This window comes from Eptatretus burgeri, chromosome 8 (genome assembly GCF_056783735.1).
Source record: "Eptatretus burgeri isolate ZD-2024b chromosome 8, Ebu_testis_v1, whole genome shotgun sequence".
Classification (NCBI taxonomy): Eukaryota; Metazoa; Chordata; class Myxini; order Myxiniformes; family Myxinidae; genus Eptatretus; species Eptatretus burgeri.
This window is the reverse complement of record NC_140968.1, coordinates 27,628,386-27,645,946: the sequence shown is the minus strand read 5'-3', so window position 1 is coordinate 27,645,946 and position 17,561 is coordinate 27,628,386. Positions and strand designations below refer to the sequence as shown.

The following is a 17,561-nucleotide window of genomic DNA, read 5'->3' as shown; positions in this document are numbered from 1 at the left end:
TTGTCCCATGCAATGTCTTCCCCTCCCCCTCTGTTACTTTCAATCTTTCTTCCTTCACACCATCGTTTTGTTCAATCAGTGTTACTTTCAATCATCCCTCCCCTTTCAACAGTCCTCCAATACTCTCCCGTCAATCAAACATCCTGCCAACAGTCCCTCCTTCACCACATCCATCTTACTTTCAATCCCACAGCCATTCGGTTAGCCCTCGGTCGAGTGTTCCTTTCCTTGTTCCCTCCATCCAAGTATTGCTTGATAACCCATCATGTTTATGGATGTTCATGGAGCTTGGTGCAAAGCGTGGCCTGCGAGATGCGGTGCTTCTCACAGGTGTGGTACAGTGCAAATGGGTGTTTTCCGCATGGAGAGAGCTGAGGGCTTTCGATGTGTAAAGGGCGGGGCGGGGATTTCGTTGAAACTTCCCTCATAATGGCGTGGCAATTTCCACAAGTAACCTTATGCACCTGCCCCCATCAGCTGTGGACCAATGGGAGGGGGAGAAGGCTTGTGGGAGGAGGGAAGGAAAACTGATGTGAAGAAGAAAAATAAGAAGCAGAAAGACAGAGAAGCACTCATGAGAAGCACGCACTCCTGAGCAGACGGCTCAGAAAACAAAGGGAAGAAGTGAAAGGCAGAAGGCATACGCATGAAGCTGAGAGAAGTGGAAAGGAGAAACAAAATGGGACAAGCACACCTGAACAGAAAACTAAAAGACTGAGAAGGCTTGTGAGGGAATGAACAAAAACACGAGGGAAAAGGAAGGAAAGTTTCACGAGCAGTTCGTCATAGTGTCCAGCTTCCTTCCACGAGTCATCCTGCCCTCTCGATCCTGTAAGCCACGAAGGACGAGGAGGGTGAAGTGCGGCACCTCATCGAAGGGGGCCTGAGGAGGAAGAATCTGAGGCAGAGGAGGGAGTCGCACATCTAGCTCATATATCTGGGACGCTTGAGATGACTCACCGACTGCGTCTGGGCAGTTCAGGGACATGACTGCATCTCCCAATCACCACTGCCCATCCATTTTCATCCGCATTCTCTTGTATATTTGTGTGAGGTGAGGGAGAGAAGGAAAGACTGCTTTCTTTTTCTCCATTTTCAAGTCCTTGTTTTATTCTTTGCCCCAAACTGAATGATGGCCAAGTCTTTTGTTCAAGTAAGACTGAAGAATACCTGTTATGCTTAAATCTGTTCTTTTGTGCTCTTTTGCTGATAAATACTTGATTTTAAATGATTGCTTACTTGTGTTTATTTAAAAAAAAAAAAAAAAAAAAAAGACTTGCGATTTCCAATGTCTCGGTTGTCTTTTCTTTTATTTGTTCGATGCAGTGCACAAGTAAGGTTAGATGGGATATTCTACCCCAATAATTCACTGTCAGCCAGCGCACACTCACCAGTAATCCGAGTGTGCGCTGAGGGCACCGACGACAATTAGGCGGCCATTCACAGGTAAGGTATCACGAAAAGTCATGTAACCTGGCCGGATTGGCCATGCCAATCGACATTCACGGTTGCTTTACAACCTGCTGGTGTTATCTGTGCATTATCTTACCGGAGTTATGTGCCCAGCGGCCTCAGGGCCAGGTGTTTGAGAGGGACCAGAATGCTTCCCCTCGTGGTAAGCCTCGAAAGCCGGATCTACAACTCGATAAATAAGACTAATAAAGTTTAACCTGATGCAACTGCAAAAGGCCCTCTTCCAGTGCAAATATGCCATGATCACAAACTGTCACCAATAAGTTGTAAAGTGAAGCTATCAACTCGTTTTGCCCTTTTTTGGGGCTTGTCAGTGCAACATTGTTGTTCCATCCGCTTAACAACTGAAGGCATAGATTTATACTGGTTAATAATGATGCACTACTAACTCACCACATTAAGGCCTTGGTGCATCTGGGTTCAGTGGTGAGGCAGGGGGAAGGAGGAAAAGTGGTGAAAGTGGGGCACAGATAACCCATTGAAATGTTGCTGAAGTTTATTGCATTCTTACCTTGGGAAACCAAGTTCACAATTACAATTCCCAATGAAAGCGGAAACTGGCGGTGGGCATATGCAAAAGGCAGGAAAATGCTCCTTATAGTTAAAATGGGTTTATTTACAAAATAAATATGAGGAACATGATGAGGACAGGACAAGACAATCACTAAATAACGCTCCAGACCTGGCAGTCAAAAGAGGGTAAAAGGGAAAGAAGGAACAATCTTAAATACGATACAAACTAAATATAACCCGCTAATGGCGCCACCAATACTGGATTCACACAACGAAGGAACACAAGAGAGGACAGGACTTGTAAAGGGACAAGCTTGGTCTTACTGCTGATTTATATTGCACAGGCTCGTGAAGCACAAAGTGAAGAGGAATGGTGATGAGGGGCATTGGTGAGACAAACAGAGGGATATCCTCTCCAAATCTTCAAGAAGTCCTTTCATGGTGAATGGTGAAAACAGAGGGAGCGATGTTCTCTTGAAGGTCCAACTCCAAATGCCGTAGTAATTTTCCAGAGGCCCTGCCCGAATGCAGTGTCTTCTGGCCTGCCCTCCGTACACGGTGGACCATCATCGGTTGCTGCTTCTGATGAAAGGTGCTGTATGCTCCGGCATCCTATGCCTCTCCAAGGCTCCATAACCAACGATACTGCTATGGTTTTCCATTCATGGTTCCTTTCACAGTGCAAAACTCTTTCGATACATTTGCTGGGTGCCAAAAATCCTCCTCCACCTGACCTCAATGAAAAGGTTTGTACAAAATACAACCTTACCTGGTTCGGCTCGATAAAAGGAGAGTCGTTGCCCCCTCAATTCACATTTTACAATACAGTAGTTACCTCTGCCAAATATCAAATACAGTGCAAAGGTAAATTCAACCCACTCATACACATGGACAAAGCTGAAGTCTTGACACAATCTAGCAAAGGATTCCCCCCCCCCCGCCCATTTCCGTACAACCGTGTGAATGTTTTCTTTTGAAAATCTTTCATAGGGAAGTCAATATCCCTTCATTAGGATAACCCACAAAACCCCCAAATACATTAATGTTGTCAACCTCGAGGTAAGGTAGTTTGTTGAATTCCTTTCTTCATACTCACATTTTCCCTTAAAACCCAGCTGCAGTGTTGAAATCCTCCTTAAGATTCTACCTTCAGATTGCAATGTTGTACAAGCTCCATCGATGCGTCATTGCGATTACGGCTCCTCCATGGGGTATTTCCCAGTTCCCTGGGAGGCAATGAAATGAAATAGTGATCCAAGTCTCATCTCGAGAGAATGCACAAAATGACAGCCTTCATCTAAGCGAGATTCAAGGTTTTAGAGCTTCAAAATAAAATGCTGGATCTTTTTCAAAAACAATTTCACCCATTACTAGAAGCCAACTTAATGTGAAAGTTTATTCAGTTTCAAAAACAGGATAAAAATACAGCAGCAAAGCTGAACAAACAATTTGGACCCTTACATTCATCTTAAGGCGAGTTGAGTAGGAATCAAATTCATTCAGGGTGTTGGTGACAACTTGCCTGCTCTTCACAAAAGACACCTACCGTGCAACGATCAGTGCTGGCAGGTGGGATGCCAAGTTTAACATATACCCGAGGGATGGAGCACAATAATGAAGCACCCGGTGTGTTAAACACAGGACGAGATAAAAGCTCGGTTGGGATTAAAATCCAGCCCAATGGCTGAGGAGAGTGCATCGACCTCAGAGCAATCATAACGTGTGCATGCACACATGGTCAGTAAACCCATTTTCACCAAGTGAACAATCTGAAGCTTACATTAAGAGATTATAGAATGCCATTTACAAAACTGGACACATTTCAGAGTTGAAGCAACAGCAACACAACAACATTAGATAAAACGAAAAATCCTTTTGCAATAACATTTCACTTCACTCCTTGGGGTAAAGTAGTAGAAGAATATAAAAACATGAACATCATAACAGTAATAATAATAACTAAAGGCTCTCCACAAAGAAGATATGCACAGCTACCAAGAGAGTAGAGGCCTCCAAATAGCTGGTTTTGAACACAGCTCGTATCATGGCCTTGGCACCAATGCAACAGGATGAAGTCCTTCATCGTTTGTTGTTGCACTTTAACGAAGCCTGAAGCAGAACATACAATCGGTATTAATAAAAAAAATAGTACCACCAGGACAGTGCAAGAACACATTTTCACTTCTCCAATGTAAGAATCTCAAATGTATGCTGCGCACAGTTTTGATTTATTTATTTAATTCACCCATTTGAATGAGAAATTAAGGATAGTTATCCCAATGACAAAACCATCCAGCTTAAATTTTAGACTGTTGGATTTCATTATGAGGATGGCTCTACTGTGACCTGCACATCAGTCAATAAAACACTTTCTAATTCCAGCAAAGAACAAGCAGTCCACAGTGGTGGCACAAGAATAACGAGAACAGCACTTGGTAGAGTGCATACCTCCGCCAGGCTGAAAGAGTTTACGTTTTGTATCTCACCGATAGGCCAGATAAAGATCTGGATCTTCACCAAAATTGAATCGGCTTGCTGTCATCACATACGCAACTCATCCACTACTTTTTGAGACATCGTGCTACACATCATTTTGGCCCTGCCTCTCAAAGGTGATGAATCACTTAAAGAGCAGGTTGTGGGTAACCAAACATGTTCTGAAAATTTATCAATATGATATGTGCATTAAATAGGTCGATGCAAACTATTGTGGTTGCTTAACTAATGGGAAAATTAATGAAATTTCACTCTGAAGTTATTTCTCGTGGCTGTTGAAAAAAAAACAGCCGTGTGCCCATATATGGATGGTGACGTCACGTTCTTCAATGAGCGAGTGAGCTTCCGCTTTGTTTTGGAGAAGTGTCCAGTTGAGCGGGCCGTTCTTTCGCTTTTTTTTCAGCTTGCAACTGTCTATATTATCCTTTTTTTATTTTTGAATTATTGTAGAACAAAGTTATTTGGATATTTGTACATCATGCCTCGTACGTGTGTCATGTTTTGCGAAAATGGCTGGAAAACAGGCAATCGCTCCCACCGATTCCCGAAGGAATCAAACATTCGCCGGCAGTGGATAAGATTTGAACAAACAAAACGGGCGAATTTTCCCCCAAAGAAAACGGGTAAAGAGGACCCTTTGGATAGACTTGTCATTTGTGGTGACCATTTCACAGCCAAGGATTACGAAGGCAACGCAATGAGTGAGCTCGGTTTCAAAACAACTGCTCAAGTGAGACTGAAGCATGACGCTGTGCCCCACCATTCAGCCTTCTCCTCCTCAGCTGGCTCCTGCTTCATCTTCTCACACTGTCACCTACGATTATTCGTAATTTAGTTTCAATGACCAATTATTCAATTAGCGCAAACGTATTTTGCCTTTTCACAATGTCATCGCAAGGAAAAACACAAAGAGAAGAGAAGAGGGGGGGGGGGGAACCCCCAAAACAAAAAAAAGACTTTCAAACAAACACACAGGCCGTTCCTTCGCTCTCGTAAACGACGACTGGATTGGGGCATTGTGTTTATCTATAAATGCGCATAAGAAATCGAGAAATTAGAATACACTATCCGTAAGTCTGTACGTTGTAACCCGTAATGGGGAACGCGGCTGAGAATCTCTTCCCCATCGGCCACGCCTGCACAGCAACGTGTCCTGTCATTGGTTGGTAAATAAATGGCCATAACTTGGGAAGCACTTGTCTGATTAATATCAAACCTTGAAAAGGCACATCCACAGGGCCCCAGCAATATACCTGGCAAGTTTCAATTACATCGGAGCAGTGGTTGTCGAGAAACAGCAGACAGACACACATTGCTGGAATTATAGATAGATATGCCACAACATTCTCTTGAAAGTTGGGGTTTGTTCCAACTGTTCACTTTCGCTGGAGTCAAGCTCAGCTGTTAGAAAGACTTCAACGCCAAGGTTACGGTGTATAATATATTTGGGTCCATTATTGATTCATTCTATTTCTGACTCATGAGTGACGAGAGGGTTAAAAATTATTATATATCAAGTCACAAACGAATCAAACAAGAAAATGAAAATCTACAAACCAATCTGTCTGGTGGAGTCTGTCAGTGTGAACTGCCGGGCAGTCAGTCCTGCCACTTGTACACGAAATAGGCCGTTTTCTGGCACTTGCAAGTGGCTCAAATTTATATGGCTCAGGGCCAGAAACTCCATAGTATAAATTCCTATCATCCTCCGACTCGTCCTCGCCAATATCGGAATGAAAACACTCAATTTCATCGCCGCTTGAATCACTCTCTGATTCGCATCTCGCCATTGTTCACAAAGTTTTCGGAGAACGTGACTTCATAGCATCTTCGGTAACTTCCGGTCTGTTTTTCGATCACCGACAAAAGTTTTGACTCAAAAGTAAATTTTAGCATATTTTGAGTTTGAAATGTAAGAAAATAATTGTCCAACGATTATTAATGTGCTTACAACCTTCAAATCACGCAAAGTCATCAGCGACCCAAAACCTGCTCTTTAAAATGAATGAATAAATTGTGTATATATACATAAATGTATAGTATAGGGAGGCCTCGATTTACGGTCGTCATAGTTACGCATTTTTGACTTGACACCATTGACAAAGTATGGCACCGATTTATGCTTCATAATTTTTGTCTTGATGCTTTTTTATGGGCGCGAATTTTTATTTTTAACTTCTCCCCAGCAATAAACTGCACTGAAACCTCCCTGCTAGTGTTTTTGTGACCATCAGAATGTCAGAAAAGTGCAAGAGACCAGAAATACAAGTGATACTTGTGCATCGAAGAAACACAAGACCCTCACGTTCGAAATGAAACTAGAAAGCAAATGAAAATACAAAGCCCGTATGCATCTGCTTTGTAATCAGACTTCTTCCATATGTTAAGCATGATGAAAACGGACAACAATAAATAAATAATTTTTTAAAACAAGGTTTTTTTTTTTTTTAATCTTCATCTTTTAATCCAAAAAAACAATCGGCTTCGAGCTATTGATTAGTGAACCAATTCAGTGACCCAATATGTAAATTTCAGGAAAAATGGATGAAAATTTACGATTTTATGCGATACTGCCCTTTGACTTTCTGACCAAATTATTGTCTTCTCTTTATTCTCATAATAAAGGTTTGTTGAAAATTTCATGACAAAAGCTCAAATGGTTAAAAAAGTTATGGGACAGCCAGACAGACAGGAGGAGAGTGCTACTTGTGAAATTGATGATTATATTTTGGATCTTCAACAGATAAATGTCTCTACCCAAACAGGTGAAAACAACTCGATTTCTCTCAAAAAGTTATGGATTGATTCAGACAAAACTTGGTGGACAGGTTGGGTGTGTGACAAGGACTACGACTTGTTTATACATAGGAAAATGTTGATTAATCACAAACACGACACCAGAATAAAACAGCAAAAAAGAACAGTCACTTTGTCAAATTTGCCCAAACAGCTCTGTCAGCTGCAGCGGATTTCAGTTCATCTGTCTGCAGCCCAGTGTCGCTGCAGACAATATTAATCAACATCAAATTCGGCCTACCAACTCTTTCTGTTTGTTTCTAAAGTATGATGCTGTTTGCCACTTCTTCATGCCAGAGGACATGACCCTCCAATCTCAAATGCCTCTTCCTAACATCAGAAATTTTTGGTAGATTACCATATCGTTCCATGTTTGTGATGTGGTCTCACAATCGTATGTTGAGTATTTTGCAGAGGAGGTTGGTGTAGTTGCCATCTATTTTGCGTGTCATGCGACTGGTCAGCATCCATGACTCACACCCATACAGCGAGATTGATTCAACCAACTTTAAATAGCTGGATTTTGGTGCTTCATTGCAGCGGGGCACACTATACCTTCTCAAGCTCGTTTGCTGTTGCCCACGCCTGTCCAACATGGCTGTTGACGTCATAGGCAGTGTTCGTATGTGAGCCAAGGTATTTGAAGTCATGAACTGTCTCGAGCACTTCACCACTTGCTGCCCCAAGAGTTCGTTGTTCGTTTGGTCGACAATGTATGTGCATGTACTTTGCGTTTGAGGCATTAATAAGACCGACTTTGCTGGTTGTTTCTTCGATTCTAGATAGGATACCCTAGGCATTATGTAGTGAATCAGCAGCTACAGCGAGGTCATCAGCATCGTCAATGTCAGATCGTTTCTGAGCAAGGTGTCTTCTACTCGTGCGGCGTTGCAGTGACACCATCCTCTTCAGTCAATGTGATACTCATCACATAGTCGAGCACCATGATTAACAAGAAAGGCACAAGATTGCCACCTTGTAGCACTCCCAGTGACATCAAATACCCACGTTAGCCTATCAAGTGTCAGGACAACAGCTGAAGTGTGATTGCACATCTTGATCACGCTTGTTCTCTTTGGTGGTATACCATAGGCACGCAGTATTATGAACATAGCATCTCTGTCTGGAGTCAAACGCTTTTGTAAAGTCAACAAATAACAGCACAAGCTCCCTATCCAGCTTACTGTTTCTTACTTCAACCAGCCTTCGCAGTGCAAGAATCTTATCAGCCACAGATCGGCTTCATCTGAAGCCATTTTGGCTGAAGCGGAGCAGTGGGTCAATGGTTGGTTGAATGCGATTGAGCAACACTGTTGTTGTAGGTTTTGGCTGCGATTTGTGTCAAACCAATAACAATACTTTGTGGGAAAAGCCAAATTACCTTTTATGTGCAAGGGAACTATTCCAGCTTCACCCCATTGACGAGGAGGACTTCATTCAATGTTCTGTTACAGAAGTGTAATAACATGGGCTTCACATCAGGCAGTTTCCAAGTATCGACCCCGAGGCCATCCATGCCCGGTGCTTTATCACTCATTTGACCAAAAGCTGCATCCAGTTCTTCCATTGAGATACACACCAAGAGATCTTGACAGATCCTATCGAAGACCTTCTTGATGTTCAGTGCTTCTTCTGGAGCTGTAGCAGCAAGAAGATTTCAAAAAAACTCTGGTGCCATGCCGAGTCAATCTTCACACTGCAGTGTAGGCATGTTGGATGATTTTCCCAAAAGATGTTTTACAAGCTTCCAAGCATCATCATCTCGCTGACTAGTATTTGACTATCGATAGGATGTTGTTGTAATGAGCATCTTGCAGGCCAAATCAATTTTGGTGAAGATCTGGATCGTAGACTTTTAAAAAGTGATTCTTCACCACGGAGATGAGAGGGGTAAAAACGATATATTGTTACGAATCTGGCAGCCATGAGCATTCAACATTCAGGTCCTTATAGAACAGTTATATCGGTAAGTGTGTGTTTATAGTTAGGGCCCCCTTCCTGTGTCTAACGGGAATCACATGCGTGCGCTGCAGAGTTTCATTTACAACAAATCTCCTTCACTTCACTTCACACACTGACGCCATTGCCCACATGCGTTCGGCCATGTACGTGGGCGGAGATGTCCATCGCCTCAGACTGGGACTCCACCCAGGAAGGCAGGGGCATGCCCCTTGTCCAATCACCCCACAGAAGGTGACTTTCTCACGACACGCCGGTCAATGAGGGTTGAGATGGCCACAGAAGGCGACTTTCCCACAGCATGCCGGCCAATGAGGGTTGAGATGGCCACAGAGAGCGACTTTCCCACTTATTATTGGCGATTCACGGTCCTGTAAGGGACCCTTGCCTTTCGGACTTATCCGAGGGTAACGATCTGAATTCCGGGTGTTCGGTGGAGCAGACTCCACTACTCCATCTAGCGGTCGTGCTCACCACCGAAACTCGGCCCCACAACAATTGGTGTCAGGAGTGGGTTTCGAACCCCTCCGCCTCCGTAGAGAAATTCACGGGATTCGGACCAGGGACGAGGAGCAAAACCCCCCACGTTCCCTCCAAATCGCGAGCAATATTAAATTTTATTCTCAACATGGCAAACCAAGACGAGCTGAAGCAGGTGAGTATAGATGTAGCGTTAAAGGAATCTATGGCCCAGGACGAAACCACCGTGTGGGACACCGCCATGCAGGTTGACCATCCCCCACAACCGGACCTAGAGGTTGTAATGGGCGTGGTGGGAACGGCTGCTCAAGAGCACCCCCGTCAAATTCCCCACCCCCCCCCCGGTCCCCATCGAAACCACGACCGATCATGGCGTATCGCCCCCGCCACTTGACATGAACCAGTTGGTGGAGATGCAAAGACGAGCAATGAGTGAGGATTTAAAAACGAATGCGTGAGCGATGGAGTGCAAAATGGATGCGATGGGAAACAAAATTGAGGCGAACACGCAGGCACTGAGGGGTGATATGCAATGCATGGGGTTGAGTCGCCAGGTGGGGCAAGAAGCAATGAGGGTGGACTTGGACGAGGTGAAAGGTGAGATGCTGACAATTGATTGCAAAATGGCGGCACCACACGGCGGAGCGACCGAACCGACCAGAGGGAGTGCAAATTGTGTCCGGCCCACGATGGAGACGGGTGAGGTCGGGATGACGAGCGATGCCACCATAATTGATGAGAAGACCGAAACGTGCAGGGTAAGACACGAAGGGACAATGGAAGAACCAAAGGAGGTGACGGAGACGGATAAATTATCAGACAGAAACGCAGGAATTAAAAGAAATAGAAGAGACATGGGAATTAGAAGAAATAGAGGAGAAACTACAGGAAATAGACGGACACACACAAGTAGAGATGAGGGACAATGGGGTTGAACTCGTGGAATGTCTCGTGACCAGGTTTGAGCATCAGGTTAACATCCCCCAGGAACAGGGGGAGATGTTAAGCTCTCTCGAAGCAGAACGCAACGAGGTGAGTCCGGTCGGGACATGCGAGGTTGAGCGGGTGAGCGATGTGAATGGGTACACGCCGAGCTTGGGGGGTATGGAAACCCCGGGATTTCTTGAGTTGGCACGAATCCCCGATGTGATTGTCCCGGAGTGTGTGGTGAAATGTGTGAGCAGTACGAGTGTCATGGCATGCGTCAGTGCATGCGAGGAATTGAAACATGGACCGACCCAGACGGGAGACTGGTATGGCGAGCCTGTGAGGCCGCAAAGGGTTAATTTGGCAACCGCGCCGGGTTCGCGTGACGGCACTACGGTGGTTCGAGCCCATTTCACATTTCGCACACGGCCTGCACGCGCACGTCTGCGCGATCGCGATCCGGCACGAGAACGTTCCACGTTGAATACAAGCCAGCCACGTGCACGGCAAAAATGCAGGCGAGTGTCGTTCGCATTTGTAACGGACGGGTGCACATCCGAGCGCGTGTGCGAAGCTCCCCATGCTTCATGCCGTGTGTTCTGTTCGCGGAACACGTGGAGCGGGTTCCCGGGAAGATACGCTCGTGCTGGCCTGCATGGGAAACCGCGCAGGTCCGGTGTGTGAGTGACGTCATCGGCACGGACCTCGCGGCGTGCGTTGGCTCCCATGGTGGACCCCACGAAAGCGAGTGCTGATTGAGATTCACAGGGCGACAAGGCCTCGATTATCGGCCATCGGAAGAGACGAGCGAGCGAGTCGCAGACCGCCGCCTTGGCGGTGCAAAAAAAAAAAAAAAGCCTTGCTCCAAGTACACGGCCCGGCAGGGATGTGGTGGACATCCTGCTTGGGTAAAGGAGCACTAGTTAGCGGGATGGGTTTAGCTTAGTTAGACTGGCCTCATGGGGGCTTGAGCCATCCTCCATGGGGCCCGTGAATTAGTTAGTGGGAATTCAGTTTAGATTTAGGAATGGATTTGGGAGACATGGACTGACATGGAATGTGTAGTGGGGACGTAGCTTAGCAGTAAGAGTTAAAAGGAACATGCACTAATTTAAGGGACGACGAGGGAGCATGAGATAGTTAGGGGAACATAGGTAGAGTGTGGAGTGATTAGAAAGATTGAAAGAAGTATGATGAAAGAGTATGGGTCAGCGGGCCCGAGTGAGTGAGTGGAGTGAATGGGGAATGCATGGTGCGAATGAATGAGTGGGGGGAGGAATGAATCCCACCCAAGTGACCCCGAGGCGTCAGTGTAATGTTAGTTAGTGGGTTCGTCAAATTTACCAAAAGGAGATCGTTCTGTTGGTGGTGTATGAAAGCACGAAACCCATTGGGAGGGGTGCAGGAGTCCATGGACCGGCTTGGAGCGTGGCTGTTGAAAGGTATCGAGTAGAGGGCACCCCGGGCACCGGACAGTCGGCCAGAGTAGGCCAAGGGTCCAAGGGACCAGGATAGTGTAGTGGGCATGGGCGACCCTCAGAAAGGGACCCGTAGCGCCAAAATGCCACGTGAGCATCAGAGGGGGGCAATGCCGGGAAGGGCAACCCCCCACGTTCATAGGGAGTAGGTAGGCTCGGAGACAGCCTCAGGGCCCAGGGGTGCCATAGTTTGAGATTCGGCAGGAGGGAAATCCCTGCCAAGTGAGCCACGCTGCCCAGCCATGAAATTGTGCAAGGGAACGAGTGAAAATTTGCGGGCAAGCCCAAATTTATAATGGACACCAACACAGGCGACGGGAATCATGTTTTTTAGAACTGATAGTTTAAAGTGGCAGGCGTTTTGAAAATCCCCGGGTTAGTTTAAAGTTAATAAATGCTAGGATCGTTAGGAAATGTACCCCTTTGCACCATCCATCCCTTCGCTTTGTGTAGGCCACTGGACCCAAGTTGGGAAAGATTGCTGAAATCTGTGGAGGCTATTCTGAGGCTTTGTTGGGCCTCGAGACAGGACGCTAGTCTCTCCCTTATTCCCCTCCAAAAAGGATTTTAGGGGTTGGGAGTAGGTGAGGTTGACAGGATAGGTTAGCCGGACAAAGACAGAAAGGGGGTTAGGGAGACGAAATTATCAGAAAATTAAAAAAAAAAAAAAAAAAAAAAAAAAAAAAAGGGGCTAAATTTTGTTGTTTTCTTGTTGCAAACTAAGGGAGGCTCACTCCAAGTACACGGCCCAGCAGGGATGTGGTGGACATCCTGCTTGGGTAAAGGAGCACTAGTTAGCGGGATGGGTTTAGCTTTTTGTTCGTGGGATTAATGAATGAGTGGGGGGAGGAGTGAATCCCACCCAAGTGACCCCGGGGTCAGTGTAATGTTAGTTAGTGGGTTAGTCAAATTTACCAAAAGGAGGTTGTTCTGTTGTTGGTGGTGTATGAAGGCACGAAACCCATTTGGAGGGTGGTTGTCGAGGTAGAGTGCTGGTGGGGGTGGGTAGAGAGGGGGGTGCTGGTATGGACAGACAGGCAAAGGCGATAGGTTGGGGGGAAACCGTATATTAGGTCTGAGCAAGTTGCCAGAGCGGCCGGCACCACCGCACTCCCTCCAAAAACTTCACGGAACGAGACCAGAGGCCGGCCAGCTTCATATGCCGGCCTGTGTTGTGCTACATCACCTGGTCCGCATTGCCTCGCCTTGCCATGCCTCATTTGCCTGCCTTTGTCATAACCCCATGGCTGCTACATTTTTGTTGAATTGCCCCTGTGTTCACCATCCATCCATCCATGTGTGCCAGGACCATCCAGCAAGCATTTGCCAAGACTGCCCTGCAGGCAGCCGTACATGGGGACTGCATTTGAGCAGCCCATGCGTTCATTTGTATGAGCCAGAGACTGCATTGAGCAGCCTGGCCACCTCTTCTGCATAAAGGCCACTTCAAATGGCCTGTGGGATGGTGCATGGCCTGCCATGTTAGGGTGAGTTGCCTCCAGCAGCTGGGGTATGGAAGGAAAAAAGAAAAAAAAAAAAAAGGTTCACTGAAACAACCAAGGTGGACCTTCAGAGCAGGCCATGAGGATGACCGACTTCAGCTTCTGTGCACTCAGCCACACAAAAAACTGTTGACTTTGCTGTGCCTTTTTCCCCACATATCACAGGTCCTGGGCCATGGTTAGTGTAAATAGATAAGGTAAAATTGTAAATATCTTGCAACCCACCTGTTGTTTGTGTTTGCGCTGGCAATTTATTTAAGTTGTCCGAGTGCGTCTGATAGTTTAGTTACGCAGCGCACTTGGTTATATAATTTTGGGACATGTATGAAAAAATGTCGCACTCAGGATCCATAGGTAAATCGTACTCGGGGAGAACTTACACATGCTGGTCACACGAAAATTCAATGACTTGAGACGAGTCTGTAAAAAGGGGAGGGGGTAGTGTTGCGAATCTGGCAGCCATGAGCACTCAACATTCAGGTCCTTGAAGAACAGTTATATCGGTAAGTGTGTGTTTATAGTTAGGGACCCCTACCTGTGTCTAATGGGAATTGCATGTGTGCGCTGCGGAGTTTCATTTACAACAAATCTCCTTCACTTCACTTCACTTACCGACGCCATTGCCCACGTGCGTTCAGCCACGTATGTGAGTGAAATTTCCATCACCTCAGACCAGGACTCCGCTCAGAAAGGCAGGGGCGTGCCCCTTGTCCAATCACGCCACAGAAAGTGACTTTCCTACGACACGCCGGCCAATGAGGGTTGAGATGGCCACAGAAGGCGACTTTCCCATGACACGCCGGCCAATGAGGGTGGAGATCACCTCAGACGGCGATTTTCTCACCCCGGAGGAAAAAGGAATATAAAGGAACATAAAGGAACCCCAGGCTGGTGGTGGAAGTCATCGTCGTCTTGGGGGTTGCAGGTCTTGGTGTTGGCTGGTTCGTCTGGTCCTGGGTCATCGTAGTCTCTGATCTTCTCCTTGGTCTTGGTCGATTGGTGCGTGGCCGGTTGGAGAGCACGGCACCTGGTGCTTGGAGCGGCATTGTGTTGCGGGTTCGAGTCCTGCCGAGCCGGATCGTTGAAGACCACACGAGGTGGACAGGTCCAAGTACAGGCTCAGGTCTCCAGCTCACCTTTCCTTGAGCTGGAAGCCTTCAATAAAGACCGGACGGGGTCCATTTCTGTGCGTGTGTCTGTGTGTGGGCCCATCTTCAAGTAGAATTGTGTAAGTGCTTTCTTTTGCTCAATGTATATTACACACTTCTTATTTGGATAACTGTGCTCTTTGTGCGCTTCCCTCCCCGATTATTATTACAAATAAATTTCCCTATTGTTGAATGTCCCAGCTCGTTCCCTGTCATCTTTCATTGGCTTAGCACACTGTGTATTGAGAGATAGCGAGGTTAAATTGTTCATTTGGTCTGACGCGGCTCTGGTAACTCTGCTCGATAACACCGGATCAGAGTCGTTACCTGCGACTCGGATCGGACAGAGTCGGCCGAGAGTGTGGTTCCCTGGTAGTAAGACTGCGTGGGTATTTAGGTATATTGAAATTAGGCAATTAACCCTATCCCACGCGGTCGAATTATTGGCGATTCACGGTCCTGAAAGGAACCCGTGGCTTTCGGACTTATCCGAGTGTAAAGATCTGAATTCCGGGTGTTCGGTGGTGCCCACTCTACTGCTGCATCTAGCGGTCGTGCCCACCATCGAAACTCAGCCCAAAACAATACAGCTAGATATTAAAAAAAAAAGTGTGGATGGGTTATGATGAAACTTGGTTAGGTGACAAGAAGAACCTGAAAAAGATTTTGGTTAAGGTCTGGATGCAAATCCAGCCTCTCGGTACGATGCAAAACTGTTCAGCCTGGTGGCGGTATGTGCTCTAGTTCAATATTCAATCACCACAAATTTCCTTACTAAATATATACGTATTGGAAAATAAAAGCAAGCATTTAATAGATTGTCTTCATCTCATAACAAGAACTTCAGAACACCCCAACTTTGTAGATTTCCCCTCTTGTTAGGGAGAGCTTTGGCTGATGTTAAGCTATGACAATGTATTTTTGTTGCCACGGTGATAGCAAGTACAGCAGCAATCTTTTGATTTTGACACGTCAGTTCATCTTTGTTGGTGGTAAAGCGTGCATGTACAAAAATGTCTTCAGCAAACAATTATTAAAATGCACCTTGGATTTCTGATTTGTGAGTGTGGAGGACTTGGCCACCTCCATATGAATAAAGGAGGACAACGCTGAGAAATACTGGGAAATGAAAAGGCGGGATTGGGAGCGTTGCAAAACCTTGAGCTCTCCCTCGATTTGCTTCAAATAATGCAAGGCCCTGGGATTGTCGGGCAAAGAGATGGCATTAAGCAATGAAAAAGGAACACTCGAGTAAATACAGTGTGCATCGGAGTACTTACGAGACGTGCTGTTGCTGCAAACTCAACAGCTTCTTCCTATCACGCTGCAAATGCACCGCAGCCTGAAACAAAATTATATTAACAAAAATGCAGGGGGGAAAAAAAAAAATTCAATAAAATAATGGGACATTGAGATTTAATCCACATATTCACTTTATTATTCCCATCGTTTTGTTAACATGAGAACTTCATTCCCCAAGGAAACGAGATTTCGGATGACTTACAAGGTGAATCTTCGACTGAAATAATTTCATTTCATTTTCTTTTGCAATCTGCAATGAGGGAATGAGTGGATAACCCGAGCTCAGCATTTCACGTAAAAACAAGTAGAGGTACAAAGAATACCACCCCCATGCCATAATAATAAATAAACAAATCCTCGAATGTGCAACAAAGCCGGGCGATGCTGCCGTGCAGCACATGGGGATGGACTTGGGAATGGTGTACAATCATTAGTGAATTGCATAATTAAAATAAATAAATAATAATCATAAAATAATGAATTTCTTAATTGACTAATAGCATACCAAAAATAGGAGTGCTGGTGGGGCATGGGGGTGGAGGAGTGCTGGTGGGGCATGGGGGTGGAGGAGTGCTGGTGGGGCATGGGGGTGGAGGAGTGCTGGTGGGGCATGGGGGTGGAGGAGTGCTGGTGGGGCGTGGGGGTGGAGGAGGGGTGGGGGGGCAGGGGGGTGGAGGAGTGCTGGTGGGGCATGGGGGTGGAGGAGTGCTGGTGGGGCATGGGGGTGGAGGAGTGCTGGTGGGGCATGGGGGTGGAGGAGTGCTGGTGGGGCGTAGAGTGCTGGTGGGGCGTAGAGTGCTGGTGGGGCGTAGAGTGCTGGTGGGGCGTAGAGTGCTGGTGGGGCGTAGAGTGCTGGTGGGGCGTAGAGTGCTGGTGGGGCGTAGAGTGCTGGTGGGGCGTAGAGTGCTGGTGGGGCGTAGAGTGCTGGTGGGGCGTAGAGTGCTGGTGGGGCGTAGAGTGCTGGTGGGGCGTAGAGTGCTGGTGGGGCGTAGAGTGCTGGTGGGGCGTAGAGTGCTGGTGGGGCGTAGAGTGCTGGTGGGGCGTAGAGTGCTGGTGGGGCGTAGAGTGCTGGTGGGGCGTAGAGTGCTGGTGGGCGTAGAGTGCTGGTGGGGCGTAGAGTGCTGGTGGGGCGCAGAGTGGTGGTGGGGCGAAGAGTGCTGGCGGGGCGCAGAGTGCTGGTGGGGGGTAGAGTGCTGGTGGGGCGTAGAGTGGTGGTGGGGCGTAGAGTGCTGGTGGGGCGTAGAGTGCTGGTGGGGCGTAGAGTGCTGGTGGGGCGTAGAGTGCTGGTGGGGCGTAGAGTGCTGGTGGGGCGTAGAGTGCTGGTGGGGCGTAGAGTGCTGGTGGGGCGTAGAGTGCTGGTGGGGCGTAGAGTGCTGGTGGGCGTAGAGTGCTGGTGGGGCGTAGAGTGCTGGTGGGGCGTAGAGTGCTGGTGGGGCGTAGAGTGCTGGTGGGGCGTAGAGTGCTGGTGGGGCGTAGAGTGCTGGTGG

General features: G+C 47.0%; 1 protein-coding gene across 2 annotated transcripts; it reads right to left on the bottom strand.

Moving 5' to 3' along the window:
* Positions 1-1,951: 1,951 nt before the first annotated feature.
* Positions 1,952-16,615, bottom strand: LOC147021387 (uncharacterized). 2 transcript variants are annotated; one of them, XR_015060780.1, is made up of 5 exons: positions 16,277-16,615; positions 16,053-16,114; positions 15,817-15,970; positions 3,982-4,095; positions 1,952-3,212 (listed from the first exon to the last, which is right to left on the bottom strand). XR_015060780.1 is itself a non-coding variant. In XM_085891292.1 (4 exons), exons 1-4 carry the CDS (start codon positions 16,472-16,474, stop codon positions 4,066-4,068), a joined length of 444 nt encoding a protein of 147 aa, XP_085747418.1. In that variant the 5' UTR covers positions 16,475-16,612; the 3' UTR covers positions 3,364-4,065. The 2 variants fall into 2 exon arrangements, 1 of the variants encoding a protein (XP_085747418.1); XM_085891292.1 differs by lacking the exon at positions 1,952-3,212 and having other exon boundaries at positions 3,364-4,095; positions 16,277-16,612.
* Positions 16,616-17,561: the final 946 nt, after the last annotated feature.

What these genes read in the sequence shown, in the direction of transcription:
- LOC147021387 (XM_085891292.1), bottom strand. Translation starts at nt 16,474, where the DNA reads ATGTGCTGCACGGCAGCATCGCCCGGCTTTGTTGCACATTCGAGGATT. An exon ending in TTCAGTCGAAGATTCACCTT is followed by an intron (nt 16,115 to 16,276) that starts GTAAGTCATCCG and finishes ATTTTGTTTCAG; the next exon opens with GCTGCGGTGCATTTGCAGCG. An exon ending in TTGCAGCAACAGCACGTCTC is followed by an intron (nt 15,971 to 16,052) that starts GTAAGTACTCCG and finishes CGACAATCCCAG; the next exon opens with GGCCTTGCATTATTTGAAGC.